This window comes from Psammomys obesus, unplaced genomic scaffold (assembly GCF_907164565.1).
Source record: "Psammomys obesus unplaced genomic scaffold, mPsaObe1.curated_primary_1811, whole genome shotgun sequence".
Lineage (NCBI taxonomy): Eukaryota > Metazoa > Chordata > Mammalia > Rodentia > Muridae > Psammomys > Psammomys obesus.
The window spans coordinates 842,796-858,942 of record NW_026592325.1 but is presented as its reverse complement, the minus strand read 5'-3'; the positions used below and the strand labels follow the sequence as shown (position 1 = coordinate 858,942).

The 16,147-nt window shown below is 40.4% G+C and overlaps 1 protein-coding gene across 4 annotated transcripts in view; it reads left to right on the top strand.

Moving 5' to 3' along the window:
• Positions 1-16,147, top strand: part of Kiaa0753 (KIAA0753 ortholog) — a 51,889-nt gene that overhangs the window by 30,137 nt on the left and 5,605 nt on the right. For all 4 annotated transcript variants that reach the window (XM_055613111.1, XM_055613110.1, XM_055613109.1 and 1 more), the window contains 6 exons: positions 241-330; positions 552-641; positions 4,414-4,492; positions 5,511-5,603; positions 8,457-8,642; positions 9,593-9,674. In XM_055613111.1, the coding sequence (XP_055469086.1) occupies positions 241-330; positions 552-641; positions 4,414-4,492; positions 5,511-5,603; positions 8,457-8,642; positions 9,593-9,674 (620 nt within the window). The remainder of the gene's footprint in view (positions 1-240; positions 331-551; positions 642-4,413; positions 4,493-5,510; positions 5,604-8,456; positions 8,643-9,592; positions 9,675-16,147) is intronic.

Below are 16,147 nucleotides of genomic sequence, written 5' to 3'. Positions count from 1 at the left end.
CTGGCAGCTTTTTGTGTATATATTAACTTGAAGAACTTTTATGCATAAATATCCTTTTATAGGAATATGTTGTGGGAGCTTCCTGGGTACACAATAGATACATTACTTTTTTGAATCCTTTAATAGAGTCAGGATTGGTGCTGGGTTAGGGGGAGGGGCCTCATTTTTCCTCTGTTTCTATGGTAATGACACCCTGTGGCATTGAGGCATGGTTACCTTGATTCTTGTACTATATGTTAGGCTTCCTTGGCCAGATGCTGAGTCTTCCAAAAGATTGAAGGAACTAGAAGAATTTGAAGCCAAAGAGATGGAAAGAATGCGAAAACAGAGGTAAGTATTTGTTTCTAAGGGAAACAAAAAGGCTGACTTGTTCTGACTCCTTGGACAGTGAGTCCGGGTTGTTGATGTCAGTCACACTTGTGCTTACTGGCTTCATGCCTACTTAAGACTGTGAAGCGACCTAGGAGACCTGTGGTAGAGCTGAGATAGAACCTGCCAAGAGATTCCTGACTCTGCTTTGAGGAGAATTGACATGGCTTATTGCACTCTAGGATCAATTGGCTTGAGGCTGAGACTTCTAGAAGAACCAAAGAGTTGGATGAGCTAAAAGCTGAAGAAATGGATACACTTCAAAAATTAAGGTATGTGTTTGCTCCTGAGGAGTGATGGGGTATGTGTTCCTATTTTAATTGATCAATAGAGTTTGAACAGCCTATCTGGACTCTTGATCTCGTGTCATTCCAAAAGTGAGTAATGGAATGGATGAACATTTACATGTTTCTGTGTGCACCACATCACAGTTTCCTGGTTGTGTGTTGAGTGTGAAGGAGAATTGCAAAGGCATGTATGATCTGGGGGGAGTTCTGTGTTTGCTTCTTGTTTGCTGCTTTGCATCCCAAGGCACTGTGCTAGGTGCGTACCAGTCTTTCTAAGGGTGTGTGGAAGTTCGTGGTGTGTGTGAATAATGAGTGTGTGGATGTTATCGTTTCACATGTTCACATGAATGCAGTCTGAAAGTTTCAAATGATGTTGCTTTTCCCATTTATCACCCAAGAGTGCTGCCACCTAACAGGCAATAAAGAAATATGCTTCAGATGTAATGGTGCTGATGCGATGTCACTGCCACAGTTGACTAGTTTTATTATTATTTTTTCTATCTCTGATAGCCATTCACTGTTTAGTCAAATGAACAAAGCACTGATTGAAACATTTGTGTAATTTTGTCGTCATTTGTGACAGCATTCAGTCCCAGTTACTGGGCTGTGGTTCTTTCATTAGAGACCAAGGTGAGTATGGTTAAGATTTCATAGAGTCTTAGGATTTGAAGGATACCTCCTGCACACATAACTGATACTTCCTGAGTTTTCTGATGTTTCCAAGAGGTGGGCAGCATGTATGTGCACACCTCTGTGACGCTGTGGTCACTGCTGTTGGAGGGAGTCTGTTTCCAGCTAGCTATTAGAAGGTTGACTGCTTGTGACTCCTATCCGCTTGTTTTTTTACATCTCATATATTATTTTGTGTGTGATTTTTTTTTTAAATACATGTTGCATACATGTAGAAAGACACACTAAATTCACATGTATGGTTCAAAATATTATAAATGCACACTGTGCGTTGCCTCCCATACTAGGTAATATAGTGTAGAAGCTATACCTCCTTTCCCCTAGAGGTACCTACTGCCCTGACTCCTGAGTTTACCTCTTCATTACCTTTGTTCACAAATCTCCTGCTGCTATATACATTTCTGCCAACAACCTTAATTTTGGAAATTGGAGTACAAAATTAGCTGACCATGGGAAGGGCAGTTTTGCTGGTATTAGATGAAGACTCAGGAGATTAAGTTGCAGAATCTGGATCATAACCTGACCTTAAGCTTTCCTTGGAGTATTTAAGAGCCCCACCCAGGACTTGTAGAGCCAGGGCACAAGTGAGTCAGGGCAGGCAAGATACAGGGTTTACCACCTCGGGCTGTAGGAAAACTAGGTCCACTGAACTTCTGGAAGCCTAGTCTGGAAAGTGGACTGCCTGGTGGTACTCTGCCTTCTCTGCTCTGTCTGAGCAGCCTATCGGGATGAGGTGAGGACCCTTAGCAGATAGGTCAGAGGGTCAAGCATGTCCTCAGCATCAGGGAAGACAAAACAAGGATTTATGCTAGGTTTGCTCATATGGGTTTCTATGTTGTTTTGTCCCCTTCCGGTTTGTGGTCTTATATTGATGAAGCACAGCCTTATTTAGCTTTTAATAATTGCAATTTTAAAGCTTTATTTGACACTGCAGGTAGTTCTCACCCACATTGGCTGTAGGGTTTTTGTATGTCTGAGATGGGGGCTGTTGGATTATTAGTGGTTTTTGTTGTTTTGTCTGTAGGGTTTTGAATGTGATAACAAGAACATAGATTACTAAAGTATAGAACTTGTTGTTTGGTGATTCCCATCTTCATTTTCTGGACAAAAACATGCAGATAGGATAAGAACATTTTTCATACAGTTAAATATACTTGGCCCAGATGGCTTTGTTGAGTCTGGTATCAGTGTGCATATCTGGAATTCCCATCTCCCTTATGGAAGATTTCAGATCTCTGAATGTTTAGGGGGCACACTTGTGGAAGCCTACTTTGTGTATCCCCTTGTGAATGTGGATGTGTTCTTTGATTACCCAGTCTTAATCACTTTTTTGCTGTAATAAAACACCATGACTAAGACAACTTATCAAAGAAAGCTTACAAGTTTCAGAATATTAGACATGATAGCAGCATGAAGGAATGGCTAAGAGTTCACATTTTGTTCTACAAATGGGAGGCAGAGAAAGAGAGACAGAGACAGGGACAATGGTAATGGCTTTGAAACCTCAAAGTGCTCCCCAGGTGACACATCTCCTCTGACAAGGCCACACCTCCTAATTCTTCGCAAATAAAACAGTTCCACCAAATGGGACCAGGTATTCAAACATGGGAGCTTGTTGGAGCCATTCTCATTCAGACCACCACAGCAATCTCACTGATGGCAGAATGGACCTTCTTCACCCCTTAAAGGAGCCATTCTGCGAGGTTCTTAAGAGAGGATGAGCTAGGTGTGCTAGTGTTTACCTATAATCCCAGCACTGGGAAGACCACAGCAGGAAGATTGCCACAAGGCCAGCTCATTTTTGGCTTTGTCTCAAAAAAAAAAAAAAAAAAAAAAACAAAAAAAAAAAAAACTTAGTTGGAGGGAACAAGTATTTTTTTTCCAGACATTTCAAATCTAAAAATGTCTGTTCTTTGCTTATATTTGCTAATTTTGTATATCTGTTATCAGCCTTGTTATAGAAATCTTACTTGGAAATTATTTTAGTGGAAAATCTGTTAATATTAAACCTTTTATTGTTAGATAATTGTAAATTCACACAGTTGTAATAATACAGAAAAATATTGGGTACTCATTTCTTAGCTACCATGTGTAATGTCTTAACAAACCGTTGACTACATATAGCCTGGATAGAGATATTGACACACTGAGGGTACATGTAACTAGCTGACATTGAAATAGTCCAGAACATACCCACCACCACCACCCTTCATGTTGCCCTTTTGTAGTCATACATACTTCCCTGCTGCCCCCAGCTACCTCAGTAAGCATGGCAGCTACTAATCCAGAGGCCAGCTTGCAGGAGTCAGTTCTCTCATTCAATTATGGGAATTAAACTCTGGTCATCAGCCTTGGCAGCAAATGCCTTTAGCTACTGAGCCATCTCACCTGCCCTTGAATTGACTTTTTCTTTCCTAATAAAATTTTCTGAAGAGTCATTCTGGTCACTATATTGATTATTCGTTCATTCTTTCTGTTGGTGAGGCAGATCTCATGGTTCATTAATCTTCATAAACAACTGAGGGACATCTGAGTTGTCTTTAGTTTGGTCATTATTATAATGAAAGATTGTATAAACATCCATGTATTGTGTGATGTGTTTTTATTTCTCTATAGTAAATGCCCAGAGTGAATTTGTTGCATTTTGTGTTTCTTGTATATTTTGGTTTTGTCTTAGTCACTGTTCTATTGCTGTGCAGAGACACCATGATCAATGCAACTCTTATAAAAGAAAACATTTAATTGGGGGCTTGCTTACAGTTTCAAAAGCTTAGTCCATTATCCTCATGGCAGAGAACATGGTGGCAGGCAGGCTTGACGCTGGAGAGGTAGCTGAGAGCTACATGCTGATCTGTAAGCAGAGAGAAGGTGGGGGAGAGAGGGCGTGAGGTTCTTTGGTGTCTACCTTTTCCAAGACCCCAGGGAATGCGTGCAGTCACTGCAGTTGGAGGGGCACTGTCGACTTGTCATTACTTTTTTTTTTGCCTTTACCTGGAGGAGCTGCATGATTATGTAGAATAGGACACTCTAGTTTCTTACTTGAATTTTCAATTTTACTTCTAAACAGTGTCTCTGCTACCGAGTTAGCTGACAAGGTAGAGGAGGCAGTATTGGAGCGATTGAAGCCCCTCTTGATCAAGGCCCAGGTAATTGATTCTCTCATTTGCTTGCCATTGGCAGTTCAGAAATGAAAAAGAGTTGTTACATAGGTCACATTGACACTTTTTTAGAGAGCCAAGTGTCTCTTTGTTGGTGGGAGGCTGCAGGGCGATGAGCCTGCAGTGCAGAATTCGGTTTCACTGCTGGGGCTCTTTAACACCTCCAGACCACCACACAATATCCACTATCCATGTGTCCTCTTGTAGGTGGGGAATGAGTGGGTATGGGGAAGGGGAAGAGAAGTACTGCTTTTGAGAAGGGTGACATTTTAACTTGGGGAAGGAGTTAAGAGTCTATTTTCCGTTCTTTTCAAGTCGATCTATTGATAAAGACAGTGTTCGCCTGTTGAGCTCCTGGATGTTGGTCTCTGTGACCTTGGTAACTTAGAATGATTGGTTATTTTACATTTGGAGAGGGAAGTTTGGGGTACTTATACACAAACTAGGACTTTCTCAAAGATGAAATGATTTGAGGCATTCCAGTTTATGTCACCCTCCTGTAAGCTGTAGGGATTCAATAGTGAGGTATGATGGATCCTTCCTGGAAGTAGAAGCCATGTCATTTTCACGTTTATAGATGAGACCATATAAGAATATTATGACTTTAATTGATTGAATGGCATTCTGAGACTAAGAAGTGTTAGGTTATTAAAATCCATGGAGATCCTCATATTATTAGCCTGAGAGGGCATCTAGAGCTGGAGCTGTGCATCCTCCTCACGTGGCTATTGAGCAAAGTATACAACAGGCAAGTTGAATGACTACATAACAACATATAACTATTGTCAGTGTTTGCAAAGTTGAGAGATAAAAATAATGTCTGGAGCGCCAAGAACAACACATGACATTTGTTTTCACGAGGACCTTATACTTTAATTGCTGCAAAAAGCCTAGCGCACCTAGAGCTGATGAATAGTTCCATACAAGTTATTCTCAACATGAATCATTTGTTTTAATATGAATTTGAATTTTTATAATCTATGAATGTATGTGTCCATTTTAATAGAGAGTTAACTCTTCTGTGGAAGTCAATAGTCATTTGAAAGATCGTCCGTCATGTAATACAGCAGCAGAGGTGGCAGCCCAGCCTGCAGAGCAGGTATGTGTTGTTGGTATTCTGCTGTTATTGCATGGTAATGTCTCCAGTCAAAGGAAAATGGTATGCTGATTATTTTGCAAACTACAGTATCCTATTCAAAGAGAATGAACATTATTTTTCTTATGTGTCTGGATCAGCCTTGCAAACAGCTCACAGCATCTCTAGAGCCACAGGAGCTTATTGGTGCACTTGTATCTCTTCCCGCATCACAGAGTGTAGATAAACTGTGGCCCTGACTGTTGATGGCCTATGGTAGAAGAATAGCCGCCCTCATTTCCTTCCATCCAGCCTACTTTGGATCATAACTAGCTTAATTTCCTTTCTTCTTAAGGCCTAATGTTTTTGGTAGGCAAGCAAGTTTTGAGTACTCAGTACATGACCATGCCTGGCCTAGCAGAAAGAAAGAAGGTCCAAGATAGAATTGAAAGCATTTGAGAAAAATCAAAATCTCTTTTCTTCTTGTCCAGGCTGATCTTCCTCTGGAGGATTTGCTTTTAATGTTTAGGGGACTGTTCCTGTCCCTGTCCCTATCTCACTGGCCTTAGGGACTTCTGAGTAGAAGGTCCAAGTTGTATTCCTTTAGTTTTCTAAAGGTTGAAAGAAGGTGCTTGCTCAAAGCAAGTAACAGGCAAATATAAAGGAGTTAGGAGGAAGCAGGAGTGAAGTTTCCTTGGGAGCGACAAGACTGTAGATCAAGAACTATTCAACTAATTTAACTGTTACTGTTAAGCAGGATTTTAGCTGTAGCTTCGTTGTTGTAATTCTTCTGAGCTCCTCTTTTGTGTTGGAGTCCCATGTGAAGTCAGGCTGCTAAGACTGAAACTAAGCCTTCAGTGGTCATTACAGTCTTGAGTATATGGTGACTTGGTGTATTTTTGGTACAGAGTGACCACTAAAAATCCCTTTTAGACTCCCAGTGAAGTGATGGGCTAGCATTTAACCTAGGAAAGCAGCTCCATAAGGCATTTCAATATGAAAGGAAAACAAAATGAATTACTAATACTAATGGTAAAACATATATATATATATAATATTATAACAGGCTTTTTATACACAAATTACTTTGTAGACATTAAATCATCTTTAATACAATTGTTTGAAAGAGAAAACCCATCTCTGTAGAATTCTGGGCTGTTAGAAACATTCTCATTGCAAGAAGTTTTCTAGGTTGTACATCAATATTCAGTGTTAAAAAATAACCCAACAGAGTTAGGTGGTGGTGGATCATACTTTCATTCCCAACACTGGGGAGGTCTTTGTGAGTTTTAGGCCAGCCTGGTCTACAGAGTGAGAGTATGTTCCAGGACAGTCAAGGCTGCGCAGAGAAATGTCTCAAAAAAACAAAACAAAACAAAAACAAAAAAACCCCAACCAAACAAAAACTAAACAGGCAACTAATGACTCAGAGAGTGAGAATCAGTTTTTCCCAGAGATGAAACCCCTAATTATCCAAACCAAAGTGGTCAACCCTGGAAATGTACACAAAAGCAACACTAAGTGATCTCAGCAGGTTGTATTTGTGTGTGTGTGTGTGTGTGTGTGTGTGTGTGTGTGTGTGAGAGAGAGAGAGAGAAACAATAATAAAGTAGAGGCTAGCAGTTTGAGAATAAGAGGAGGGACATGGAAATGATTGGATAGAGGAAAGGGAAGGGGGAAAGTTTTGTAATTATATTTTAATTAATTTTTTAATTAAGTGGAAAAAATAAAAGTAAGCAAACAAATTCACTGTGGATATTGTCTTACTGAATTAGGATTTTAAAAAATAATATGTTATCTTAGGACAGAGCTGAGAACTGTAAACACAGATTCATAGAAAAAAACTGTCTTTCACCAAATGGTAGTGGTGCACACCTTTAATCCCAGCACCTGGGAGGCAGAGGCAGAGGCAGAGGCCAGGAAGATCTCTCAGTTTGAGGGCAGCCTGGTTTAGCGAGTTCTAGGATAGCCAGGGCTACACAGAGAAACCCTGTTTTAAAAAACCAAAACAAGAGAAAAAAAAAGTCTTTAAGATGGAAATTATGGCATGCCCCACTACGGCCAGCTGTACTCCAGCCAGCTGTACTCTAGCCTGTATAAGTGCAAAACATTACTCATGCTAACAGGCACATTTCTTAATTAATTAGACCTGTCCTGTTGGTATACTGTCTCTAGGTTATTTTTGTAATCTCAACTGATTTTTATTTCTTTAACTTTTATATTTTTTAACTTTATAAAATATTTTTATTTAATAAAATGTTCAATTGGTACAAAAATTAAATAATTAAATATATTTTTTAAAGTTTTAAAAATTCTTTATATCCCAACTGTAGCCCCCTCCCTCCTCTCCTAATCTAATCCTAATCCTAATCCTCCCACCCTTTTCTCCCTCTCCCCTCTCCCCTACTCCTCAGAAAAGGGGAGTCCAGGACTTTAACTTTTCTTCTTTATTTTTTCTTTAATTTGTTTCTTTAGATTTTTATTTCTTTAGCATTCATTTACTTCCTTATACTTCTGTAAAGTGGAAAGGTTATTTTCAGTTGCCACAGTAGTTGTTTTTTACTGAATGTCCTTGTGCTAAGCACTGGACAAGCTTCTTAGTGCCACAGTATAGGTAGGAAGATATGCCCTACTGAACATGTTAATGAGACAGGGGGATCTCTGAGTTCCAGGCCAGCCTGGTCTACAGAGTGAGTTCTAGGACAGCCAGGGCTACACTGACAGACAGGGCTACCCTGTCTTTAAAAAACCAGAAAGAGGAGGAGGAGAGAGAGAGATCACTATGCTTTGGAGTTATAATGATCAACAATAATCCTTAGTTTTTTTTTTCAGTTTTCTTTATATCACCTTTCCACCATTTCTTCCTTCATTTTATAGGCTTCAGGTGTCATTTCTGAATCCAGAAGTATTTGTCAGCTGGATGACTGTTTGGAAGATACTGCTCATGAGCTCTGGGCTATGACTCATGATAAGATCTTAGGGTCAAAAACTTCAGCCACAATGGGGGACAGCAAGGACAGCCCAGATCTAGAGACCATGATGCTCCGGATGGAGGAAATGGAAGTAAGGTCTTGGGCTGCTGGTCTGTTTTGCCAGTGGGGCTACACCTTTGCTCCTGATCACACTGCCGACACTCAGTGTGGCAGAGCCACAGATCCTGCTTTTAAATCCAAGCTCTGTTGCCAACTAAGTGTAAGACCTTGGGTCAGTCACTTGCCTTGTCTAATACACAGGGTATTTGAGAATAAAAGATGGTATTTACAACACCATCTTACACATAACTCAGTAAGTGGCCTGTACTGTAATCACTTCATTAACAGTGACTTGTAATTTCAAAAGCATGGAGACCCAGACTTGGTCCCACAGTTTGGACCATTGACTTTTGCATCTATTGTTTATAGGCACCATTCAGTTGCCTGACAGATCACAGATGTCCTCACCTTTAATTTCTAAACTACTACCTTCAGAATGACTCCTTTTTCTTATAAACTTGTAGACCTCAGACATGAGCCATCCTACTGGATTGTTCAAGAGCAGGAACTGTTCACAATTAACTTACCATGATTAGCTCATTTCCTTCTCATTGCTAAATAGGAAATTATAAAGAAGACAATTTTTGGTTATTTTTAAAAGTTTAAAGATGCTCTGTCCTATTCTTTTAACTGCTTTCCCTCTATTGGGGTAACTGTCTAGATCTAAGCTATCCTAAGAAGTAGAAATAGATAGCATCTGTCTGTTTAGAGACAAAACAATAATGAGGTGTAAAATACAGGTAGTCCATAGATGGACAGGGGAATGATGTGTCCTCACAGCAAGCTCTAGGAGACAGGCTGGCTGAGGTTGCAGCCATGCTAGTCATGCTGAGTCAAGGCTTCTGTCATTAGCTGCTCGCTTTCTGTCCCCACAGACACCTGTTCTCATCAGTGTCTGTCTGCTGAACGTTTCCAAACTTACTACTTCTGGTTTATAATGAAACTTACGTTTTCTCATAAATTAAACTTTCTTTTTTAAAGAAATACCAGGAGACAGTTCGCCAAAGATATAATAAAATTGTATACGCTGACCCTCACTTACGGATGCATGAAGAAAGAAATGGTAGGTGTTTCTCCCTAACCCCACCTTCAATATTTTACTCTGGAAGTTTTCAAACATACCGACAGGTTGAGAAAAGTTGTCCAAGGATGACCAAAATCTCCACCTTGTCCTGTGAGGTTACCATGTCGCTGTTTACCCCTCTGTCCTCAGTGCATCTCAGCTTTGCATTTCTGATAATCTTATCTATGCATTTCAAAGTAAATTGTTAGATTTTACTCCAAATGTGCAGCGTCAGCTTCAGTTTCATATTTATTTATGACTTTGTTTTCTGGGGTAAATTTACATATAAGGGATAGGGCGATAGCTTAGTGAGAGGCTGAAGCAAGAGAATTGACAGAAGTTCCTGGGCCAGCTATGCAACGAGAGAGAGCCTGTCTCAGACAAAGGGGAAAGTCCTCACTGACATCTAAGGTTTTCCTGACCTCCACTCATGTTCCATGCTGGGCCAGTGCCTACATTCTTACATCTGCATCACTCACACTCACACACACTCATGCACCCATACGCACACACAAATTTATTGACTTGAAAAAAATTACATATAATGCACAGATCTTATGTGTCATTTGAGGAGTTTTGACAAACGGATTTTTTTCTTACCCAAACTTCTGTGTAGATGTAGTGCACACTATCGCTGCAGAAAGTTCCCCATGTCCTTCCCAGTCAGTGCCGTACTTTAGGTAACATTGTGCTTAGTGTGTGTTGATTAATGTAGAGATTTAAGCAAGTATGGCCTCTTGCTGGCAGAAGTGTTCTTGTGTAGACTCTTTTGGTCAACATAGCATTTTATAGTGTATTGTTGCTTATTTCCTCACTCACAAATTACTGAATTAGAACACAGATTTATTCTCTTAGAGTTTGAGAGGTCAGAAGGCTGAAAATAAGTCTCAAAAAGAAGTTGAGGTGCTAGAGGAGCTTCCTTTTGGAGGGTCCTGATGAGGATTTGTTCTTTTCAGTTCTTCCAGTTCCTAAGGATGCCTCCATTCCCCACATATGCCTTGTTATTCAGTGTCTGTTTCCATGGTCATCCACTTTTCCTTCTGTAGTCAGGCCTTTATTTGTTTGCCTATAGTGAAGATGCCCATAGTCACATACACAGATTACTGTCCCTACCCATCTCAAGACCTTAAAGTCCCTTCTGCAATAGAGGTAACACAGAATCCAGCTATTGGTTGGAAACATCTCAGGGTCCATTTACCCTACTAGTTAGCCCTTTTCTCTATCCCTCCCTATTTCTTCCTGAGTAGTACTCCTTGAAATGTACATACCACATCTAATTTGCATGTTTGCCAGTGGATCTTTGGTTGGTTTCTTCTAGTTTGGGACTATTAATAAATCTTAGGCTCTTCCAGGCCCATATGCTGTGGGAGCCACGGGTTACCGTGCAGACATGGCCAAGTCCAAGACCACACCACACACAACCAGTCCAACAAATGGCACAGAAATGGCATCAAGAAACCCCATTAACAAAGATAGGAATCTCCTAAAGTGGTGGACCCCAAGTTCCTGAGGAACATGTACTTTGCCAAGAAGCACAACAAAAAAGGCCCGAAGAAGATGAAGGCAAACAATGCAAAGGCAATGAGTGTGCGAGCAGAGGCCATCAAGGCCTTGTGAAGGCTGCAGCTGTTAAGCCCGAGATGCCAAAGGGCCCCAGCCGCAAACTCAGCCATCTGGCTTTTATCGCTCAATTCAAGGTTGGGAAGAGGATTCGAAGCTACATGGCCAAGAATTGTAGGTTCTGCCAACCAAAGCCCAAAGTTCAAACCAAGGCAGGGGCCACAGCTCCAGCTAAGGCCTGGGCTTCAGCCCTAGTTCAGGCTTCCAAAGGTGCCCAGGCCCAAGCCCCATAGGAAAGGCTTCTGCTAGTGGAAAGACAGAGGGACTGGTGTGACACACCCACCTACACACTATTTACAGATGACCAGTGTCCTATGCTGCTTTTACAAATAAATCTGAGTCAAGATCTCTTGAAGGAAGGAAGGAAGGAAGGAAGGATGGGAGGGAGGGAGGGAGGGAGGGAGGGAGGGAGGGAGGAAGGAAGGGAAAGAAAGGAAAGAAAGAAAGAAAGAAAGAAAGAAAAGAAAGAAAGAAAGAAAGAAAGAAAAGAAAGAAATCTTAGGTGCTCGAGTGGTGGGTAACTGCATTTGTTGCTTTTGCAGAGTACCTTGGAGTTCCCAACACCCACATGAGTGACAGTTGACTGTAACTTCAGTTCCTGGGGATCTGAATCTCTCTTCTGGCCACTGACGCAGCAGGCACACAGTGTACACACATATGTACAGGCAAACACTTACATAGAGCAAAGTAAAAGTTTATTATGAATCTAAAAGAAAGCGTGGTGATCTGAAGCTGAGGCAGGAGGATCAAGAGTTCTATCCTGGGTACCATATGAATGCCAGGTTAGCCTTGCTTACATACAGACCCTGTCTCAAATCCACTGTAAACATTAATTTATAATCTTTGTATGGGCTATCAGTTTTTATTATTCTTGGACAAATACCTAAGAAGTAGACTAGGTCATGTGCTAAGTTTACAAATTATAAAAGCCTGCCAGACTGTTGCCAAGGAGGCTAAGCCCTGTCAGCTCCCTTCTCCGTTGAGTTTCACTTGCTTCCTCTGAAAGCATCAGTCTTATACTGTGTATACTTGTAATGAGTCTGGCAGGGGTATTGGTCATCTCATGGTGTTTCCGTTTCATTTTCTTCAAATATTTTTTTAAGCTTTCTTGTTACTTTTAGTTATGTGTATGTGCCTTTGGGGTGGGAAGGTGGAGGCACGCAAAGATATTGGATTTCCCCCTAGTGCTATATCTTCAAGTTTTTGGAATTGCCAAATATGCTGGGAACTGAACTCATGTTCAGTTATGGTACTCTTAACCACTGAGCCATCAATCCAGCCTTCAATTTCTCTTTCTTGGTGAGAAATACTTTGAACTTTTGCAAGTGATCAGTAGCCAGTTGTTAACATCAGAATAGAAGCCAGCGAAAGTTTTGCATTGGGAACATGGATTTGTTTATATTTCCACAGAAAATGAAAAGCTGTGGATACCATCAAAACTGATAAAGATTGGAAGGAGAGGTCTCCTGAAAACCTTGGCCACTATCCCAAAAAGCATTTAATTCATCATGAATGTCTCTGTTTATAATTTCCCCCAGTGTAATTATGTCTTTAAAAAGAAGAGGGAAATATAGTGACAGTTTTGCAATTTTGGTTTCTTTAAGAGCACAACAATATTATAAAAATGTGCTTTTGTTTTAATCTCAGGTGTAGGGATGTGGGCCTGCTTTGGACTGTCAGCATGAGCTGGCTATGATTTTCCTCATACTCTAGCCAGAGGCATGGTTTTGCCAGCTGCAGATAGTTTCTGTGATTGTGTGGCATTTGGAATTCTGGGAACTTTTCAGAGGGTATATAAATGCTAGAGCTCCCCCGATAGGTGGGGTTGATGGCTGTTGGTCATTCAGGAGTATTGGTTGTAGTTTGTTAGTAGTCATGTTCAAAGAAACAACAAGAAAGAAATTAGATTCAGGGATCTCTATCTTTCTCTCTCTCTCCTCTATCCCTCTTTCTCTCCTATCTAACAATGGGGGTTGAAAACAAGGGGGTGGGAATAAAGGGTGGCAAAAAGAAGAACTGAGATAGTAGCAAAATCCAGCTACAGCCAATGCTGTATAATTCTTTATGAGAAGTCCAAAATTTTGTCTGCTTTTTAATTGAGTTATCTTTTATTTTTAATTATATGGATTGTGTGTTCTAGGCATAAGTTCTTGTCAAATATAAGTTTTGTGTTGGTTTGGGTTTTTCTGTATTTTGTATGTTACAGTGCTGAGGCTTGAACCTTGTGCCTTGCATGTTCACACAGTGTAACTCCGAGCTGTCTTTCCAGCACTGCCTTTTTGTGTGCTACATTCGCATGGTTGTCTGACCAGTGTTCATTGTTACCCTCTCAGTTTCAGAACATTTATTTTCACACTCTCTCGACACCAAAACAACCTTCTGTATGCATCAGTGTTTAAGCACCCCCCCCCCTTCCACTCCACCAGCAGTTGCTGGCAGCCAACACTCAAGTGGATTTTTACAGATATTTGTTTCCTGTGTGTGGCTTAACTACTTCCTCTTCAATGACGTTAATGTTTTAATTCTGATAAAAACCTCAATCACCTTTGTATACGATTTCTTTTTTGTGGCTCAAGGAACCTTTGCCTGCCACTGAGGTGAAAGGATGCTGTTTTCTTCTAGAAGCTGTATGGTTTGTGTGTTTGTTTGTTTTCACTTTAATGTTTAACCTTATAGTCCATCTTAGATAGTTGTTCGTGGTTTGAGGAAGAAGCTGGTAGATATTTACTTCTTCTAGTTCCATTTGGCGAAAGAGACTTGGTTTTCTTTTTCATTTTTCAAAACTCAAACATTTACATTGTGGCTGCAGTTGCTAGGCTGCTGCCACAGTTTGCTGGGAAGCGTTAATCGAATCTGTTTGACTCATGTTTGTCTTCCTACTTCCAAAGGAGTAGATGTGGGTGAGGATTATCCCAATGGAACTTAAATTCAGTGCATATTACACTTACCTAGAGATGTGAAGGAAGCTGCAGGTAGGTGTTTGATGCCAGCTTATATCACATGGAGTTATTTCAGGATACAGATTTGGGTCATTGTTTTAGAAAAAGTATTCTCTGTGTTAAATTTTGACAGAAAAATCTAACAGAACACTCATGTGCTCTTTTTAGGTTTGCATTTAGTTGTTCTCATTACTTGTTACTGACAAACCCTGACCTCTCCCTCATGGGCTGGTAATGGAACTGCTCTTCTGGGCCTGGCTTATGTGATCCTACCTGTGCAGTACTTTTTCTTATACAGGCCAAGCAGCCATAAACAAAAATGCTGAGATTCAGTGTGCTTCCAGAGCCTTAAAGTATTGGACTTTCCAATTTGAGATGCTCAATCAATGAAGCTTATACACGTCTCAGAATCTAAACCACTCCTGCGTCTGAAACACTTCTGGTCCCAAGCAATTAGAGATACCCAGCCTTAATTTTAGAACTCTCTCCCTTTACCCAGTTCTTGCTTGTAAACTCCCACAGCCCGTTTTAGCTGGCTACAGTTGTTTGTCAAGGTGCCTTAACTTTCCTAACTAAGCCCAGGTCCCCTGAGGCCTAGAACGTTTGTCACTCAGTCATGCTCCCATCGTGCCTACTGAAGGTGCAACAGGGACCCTCCTAATGACTGTGTAGTCAAACAGTTGGCATTTTAACATTTTTTATTTTTTTTTAAGTTGGAGACACAGGAATGTGTTTAACTGATGGTTTGGCTATGGGCCACAAAAAGTTAGCTTACATACTGTGAAAGACAGTTTTAGGAGAGACTTAGTGTCTTCCTTTCAAGAGGAGAACCTTTAATTATTATTTAATTTAATTATTATTTTTATAATAATTAATAATAAACATTAATTATTATTTAATTTAACCTTTAATTATTAGTTGCTGTATAAGTCTCTGTGTAGAGGCTACATTAACATTTAAGAGGAGTTTTTTAGGGTCTGGGGAGATTGCTTAGCCATATTACTCTTGAAAATGACTGGAATTTGATTCCTAGCACTCAGGCTCAGGCTCAGGCAGCTCTAAACTGCTTATAAATGCAGTTCTATGGCATCCAGTGCCCTCTTCTGGTATTTACAGGCACCTACACTCCAGTGCTTAAACCCACACATAGACATAGACATACACATAATTTTTTTTTTTTTTTTTAAAGAGGAGCTCTTTAGAACACTAAGAACTGAAGTGACTGTTGGACACTTGTAATTCCAGCATCATGAGGGCACTGTAGGAATCCAGGCGTCATGCTTGTTGGCTTAGGTACATTACAGAACCAAACTTAAAGTGTCCTTACAGTTGTGTGGTGTCTAATCCATTTCTTTCAACTCTGAGAATAACTGAAAATTGGTTGTGCTCAGTAGTGGTAACATTTGTTTTACAAAGGCTGACCTTGTCATTGTTTGTTCCTGACAGTGTGTGATCACAAACATGCGTACACATCAGAAAAAGTATCTTGCTGGAATTTTACCTGAGTGACAGGTCTTTTTCTCCCACTTGAAACACTTTTAAAACTAGAAATCAACTGAAACTCAGGAGAGCTCTCAGGCTTGCAAGTTGTAGTTAATAAATTACTGTTTTGACTCTCATGCAGATTTTTTGCAGCAATGTCCAAAGACCAGTTAGATGAGCTAATTACGTGTTCAAGTCTGAGTGGCTTTCTCCTTCTTCAAAGAGTAATCAGAGCATTTAAAGGTTAAAAAACAAACTCCATGACTTCAGACTCCTTGACTGGCAGCTGGGTCCCAGTAAAATGGTGTCTCCTAAAGCTTTGCACAAACTGGGCAAAGAGTCTCCTGTAGAGCTGGGGAGTAGTGCTCCTTTCTGACTGCAGACTTTTGTTTCTCTGTAACTTTAAAATTCACCTTTGTGTTTGAAGCCCCT